The sequence below is a fragment of the Kryptolebias marmoratus genome, linkage group LG23, assembly GCF_001649575.2.
Source record: "Kryptolebias marmoratus isolate JLee-2015 linkage group LG23, ASM164957v2, whole genome shotgun sequence".
Classification (NCBI taxonomy): domain Eukaryota; kingdom Metazoa; phylum Chordata; class Actinopteri; order Cyprinodontiformes; family Rivulidae; genus Kryptolebias; species Kryptolebias marmoratus.
The window spans coordinates 10,277,617-10,282,991 of record NC_051452.1 but is presented as its reverse complement, the minus strand read 5'-3'; the positions used below and the strand labels follow the sequence as shown (position 1 = coordinate 10,282,991).

The window sequence follows — 5,375 nt, the reverse complement described above, 5'->3', positions numbered from 1 at the left end:
CACCAAAGTTTGCTTTATTTTTCGTCCTGCAATTCCTTTTATCGTCCACAAGATGGCGCCATTGGGACGAAAAGAGATAAAGCTAAGCTAATCTTTTGAGTTTAGTGTTAATAACGTCGTAAACCATATGAGATAAACAGATGTTTTTAGGTATATTTGTCGGGACAGCATGTTGGGTCATAAAGAAGTGCAGTTTATTGATAATTTTTTTAAAGGGAATGTAAGAAATGAAATAACTGCTAGCATAAAACTGTTAGCTAATCAGTGAAAATTTTGCTGTGGCTGCCATGACTCGTCTTTAACTGTAAGTATTTGATAGTTTTATGTCGTCAGTATTTCAAAACATAAGAATATAATGTATTTAACTACTAAATACATTTATGGTCATTTAAATTTATTTAATATGCATATTGTCCCAGGCAGCAGTTCCTAATTAGCTATTTAGCATCACTTGTTGCTGTCAGAGGAACTCCACTGTGGACAACAAATGCCTCCAAACTTGAAAATGTGAGTATATTTTACTTCTTTTTATATGTTGTTTGAGCAAAAATGGTCAGTTTTCTTTATCTTCATTGGAATTAACCTAAAATATTAATTTAGCTGAAAAATGAAAGATGTAGGTAATACTTGCCAAACCAAAATATTACAAAAAGCTCTCTGAACTAATTGTTTTAGAGAAAAAAACTGAATCTTTTTACTGTTCACACATATTACAGTAAATTTAATAGGTTCTTTTAGGTAACAAATGCTATTAGATATATAGTTCATGCCCTCTGGTTATAACTTAAGCATGTTTTTGTAGTTTACAGTTACTTTATGAAAAAAAATAAACAGTTTAGTCACTACTTGGTAAACCGTGTGCAGTAAAATGTGAAAGCAGAACAAAAATTTAACATAATATTAGTCTAAAGGTAACATACTAAATGCTCTATTTAACATATCTTAGTATATAAACTTATTAGCATGCAGCAAGTCCAAATAATTAGGAATTAAGGTAGGTACTAATGTATTTTGTCATTGTTTTGCTTATAAAACCCCCAAAACTCATTAGAATAACACAAACCCTGGCAAAATTAATGGAATCAGTTCTCTTGAAGGATGTTTTTTCAGATTATTTTGTATAAATAGCTAAAAAGAGAGCACAGACATGCCGCAAAACTATCATTGTTGTAAAATTTCAACTTTCTGGCATTAAGAAATGGAATCACTATTACATCCAGCTTGAATTCTTGTTTTGTGGCATGTTTGTGATTTATTATTATTATTATACAAAATTAACTTAAAGAACCTCCATAATTTACAAATGGTCACACCAGAACCTGAATCTGTTTGTTTTTCCTGTTGGTTCTTTCACAAATACTTAAATTATCTTTGTTTTTTAATGAAACGCTGCAAGAAGACCCAAAGATCACCACTATTTATGCACCTTATGCACCATAGGTGCTTAAATCAGTTAGTTTTGTGCATTTTGTGCCTCGTTGTTGGAGTATTTTAACTGAAAGGCTGCACCGTTTGAGGCCGGTTTCTGTTCTAAAGGAAAAAAAAAACACAAATTCAAGAAAGAGGCAGGATGCACGCACGTCACGATAATAAAAAATATCGGTTTTACTAGAGAAGGTTACAAAAATCATCACTATATAGGAGTCATAGAACTATTTCCAACTTAAAAAAAAAGAAATACCATAATGATGAAACACCTACAAGGGACTACAATGCCATCAAAGTACAATGGAGTTTTCTTTAGAAAAGATTAAGGTGGAGGGAGAGAGAGAAGGGGGGGGGGGGCAAACACCGCCTACCATATTTGTCAGTACAAATGACTACACATCACCTGAAAAAACCGCAAAGACAGTCATGTCTCCTTCATGCAAATAACGAGGTAACAACAACACCCTGACACGCATCGTCGGCTTATAGGAAATTGAAATTCGCCTTTTACATCAACCTGGCGGCAAAGCACGTATATTTATCAAACATAACACACATGGCAATATAGTCCTTTTTTTTTTTCTTTTTGTTTGCTTTTATACAGAGTAGACAGCTGCGCACATGGACGATACTGACATGCTTCATCTCATCAAAGTCCAAGAAATTAGTTTTAATCAATGTTTTTTTTGTTTGTTTGTTTGTTTGTTTGAGTTACTGAGGGGTTCACTAACCGATAATGATCAGGATGTGGTTATTAAACGATAATCTGGTTATAAAATGTACGGACGTATGAAAATTCCTGACTCGTTTTATTCAAGAGTGTAAACATCCCCAAAAAGAAAAAAACAGTCTTTGTGGCTCGTTTTGAGAGGCATGACGTTAAAAAAAAAAGTAAAACAATAAAACAAAACTCTTCCACTCGTTTGGCTGACCGTTTCAAAAATTAGCACAAACATATTCCATAAAATACTTAATCACAGCTGCCTAAAACTGATAAATATTAAAAAAAATATGAGTTCCCATCATTTTTTTTGTCACGTCTTTTTAAAACATACATCACAATCACCTGAATCCATCATATTTCATGACTGCACTGAATCCCTCTCACGACATATCATCCAAGATGTTACGTTACAGTTATTATACCAAATGCAGAACTAGTATTTGAGCGCTAAACACATATTTCAAAGGGTACATTTACATATATTTGTGGGGCGGAGGGGGGTGGTGGTGAAACACTGGCTGTGTTCTGGGTGGTTCGGTTATTTACAGGTGGGTTTCGCTCTGAAAAGGAGGAACCAGTTTCGTTTCGGCGTTCAATCCACACAGAACAGATTAATAATCTGGAAAGGATTTATGGAAAGGAACATAAATCAGATTGGGTTTGATACCTGAGGTGTGCGTCTCTTTTAAGACCCGGATATATTTGACTTTTATTTCAGCTGGTGATGAATGTCGCAAAAACTATATATAAATATATATAAAAAGGATAGTTTGACGTGGTTGTTTGCATTCGATTGACTCCAAGAAGGTGTTTACCTATTTATCCAAATTATTTCTTCATCATAAGCTTACTTCCCCTCCTGATCTTGAAGTGATTTAGTGGTTAAATAAATTCTGTTCATGTAAATGCAAAAATAATCCTTGAGATACATGAATTAAATCCTTTATTTTTGTTGTTGTTTAGGAGGGATAGGAAAAGGGTTTGGCCTGGTTTGAGTGATTTTTTTAAAATTTTATTTTTAAAGTCTTTATATAGTGCAACGATGTATTTTGAGCATTTGCAATAAAAAGTTAAACATGGAGGAAAAAGTAAAGCAGGAGGGAGGGAGGGGACAAAAACATAAAGAAGAAGAAGAGATCGTAATAACACCTGGCATACATTTCAGAGAAAATAAAAAAGAAAACATTCACGCACATTCGCACAATATATTTATATTCATATATATATGCATATAAAACACCAAAAAAAAAAAGAAAGAAAAACCAGAGGAAGTTCTGTCTGACGTTTCAGTGGCAGACAGTGAAGAATGTTGATTTTTTTTTTTAGTTTTTTTAAATTATTTGAAGCTGTTAGGAGGTGTGTGTCGAGAGGCTGTGTTGGCTCAGGGCGCGAGGCCATCACAGCCGGGCCACGTTCACGAGCCGCCGCCCCCCGAAAACAAAAAACAAAACACGGAGGGAGGGAGGAGGAGGCGCTTCCGAACCCGATGTACTGTACCTGAGCTCCACCCCGGCGGGGCGAGCCCTCCCGTTCCGAAGCATCAGCCTCCGTCACGGGGCCCTGCCGCTTCTCCCGAGCCCTCCATCCTCTTCCTCCCCGCCGCGGGCGCGGCGCGCTCGCAACCTCCACCGCGACGAAAGCGTCGCCGGGAGCCAAGAGGATGGAGAGTCAGGAGATCAGGGGGGCGGACCATCGAACATGACCGAGGTGGTTTATTTATTTTTTTTGTTTTGTTTTGTTTTTTTATCGGAGGGAGGGGAGGGTGTTAGGAGTGGTGGGGTGGGGGCTGAGATTTGGACAGGAGATGGACAATGGCTGGACAGGATGTCATGTCCTTATGAGTAGGAGGAGGAGTTCTGGCCCTCCTTGGAGCGCGCCTCGGCCTCCAGGTCTTGGTCGTCCTTGGTCTTGATGTCCTGGTACTCGTGCGTGGAGACGGCGCTCTTCAGATAGGCCCAGTTGGCTGCTAGAATCATCAGGTAGTGGATCTAAGAGGAATAAAAACAAAAAAACACGGAAAGGAATTAAAACCACCCGTCTCTTGTCCTCTGCCGACCGTTCAAGAGTTCACAGAGATGAGGAGAGGAGAAACTTTAACTCTTTAAGGTGCAGCCATCAGTCACAGATAGTCACAGATCATCAAGACGACTTTAAGGTTTCTGGTGTGAACAAACATTTGACTTAGAACCAGAAGAACTTTTCTGTAAAAATCCTGCTCTCGTTTCCCATTGCAGAAATAACCTTATTCAGAGGCTTTTAGTGCCATTGAGTAAAAAAAAAGGACAAATTTTACTTTCTTTTTAATTAGAAAACTGACACCTGTATAGAAACTTTTTAGGTTAAATGTTCTCAACACTGGCCTCATTATTTATCTATTTATTTTAAATAAAACTGATTATTTCTAAAATAGAAATCATGTCCAGCTGTAAACTAGTTTCTATTTGAGACGAGATGGAACAAAAACCAAGGAGCAGCAATAATAATAATTAAAAAATAGCTTATTTTTTCTCAAACATATAGTGGGATTCCAGAACTATACTACTTATTTTAAGGAGCCCTGACTGTGCTCGTCTACAGATGATTTTAATTTAGGAATTCCCATCCAGGAGGTTGGCTAACAGCTCCACAGGCTTCCGTTAAATGTTTTAACTTAACGATTAACGCTTCTGTGTTTCAGGTTGTCGACTGGATGCACGAAGAGGGCTTCAAATACCGGTAAAGCTCTTTTTATATGAGGATTTTAATGGACTCCCAGCAGAAACAGAAACAGTGTCCGGATATTTTATGCGTTCCAGTTGGCTTTACGTGTTTTAGTTACGGTATCTGAAGAGATTATGAAACCAAATCTTGTTAGATTTACTTTAATAAAGCGTGTGTGGGATCTTTAATAAAGCGAGTGGTATTATTAAAATATTAGCTGACAACCTGGATTGTGTTCAGCTCTGCTAAACTGCAAATAAATCATGTTTGGTATGATAGAAAAATATGATATTTATCGGCAATAAAGCATCATTTCTACCTCAAAGAACAAAAAGCCTTGCAGGTGACCCTGTAGAGAGGTGGTTTTTGTTTTTTCTTGTTTCCCTGGACACAAAACACACAAAAAAAAGCCCGCCTCCACAGTAGAGTAAAACACACACACACACACACGCTACAGGCTGCAGGGCAGGATTTCAGCTGATAGTATGACATGCGAGAGAGGCGGGGTTGCCACGGCAACCGG

General features: G+C 37.5%; 1 protein-coding gene across 1 annotated transcript in view; it reads right to left on the bottom strand.

Moving 5' to 3' along the window:
• Positions 1 to 1,581: 1,581 nt before the first annotated feature.
• The window catches only part of LOC108246803 (neuronal membrane glycoprotein M6-b-like), a 30,123-nt gene continuing 26,329 nt past the window's right edge, over positions 1,582 to 5,375 (bottom strand). Inside the window, exon 7 of the mRNA XM_017434524.2 lies at positions 1,582 to 4,140. Within this exon, the coding sequence (XP_017290013.1) occupies positions 3,988 to 4,140 (153 nt within the window). The 3' untranslated portion in view covers positions 1,582 to 3,987. The remainder of the gene's footprint in view (positions 4,141 to 5,375) is intronic.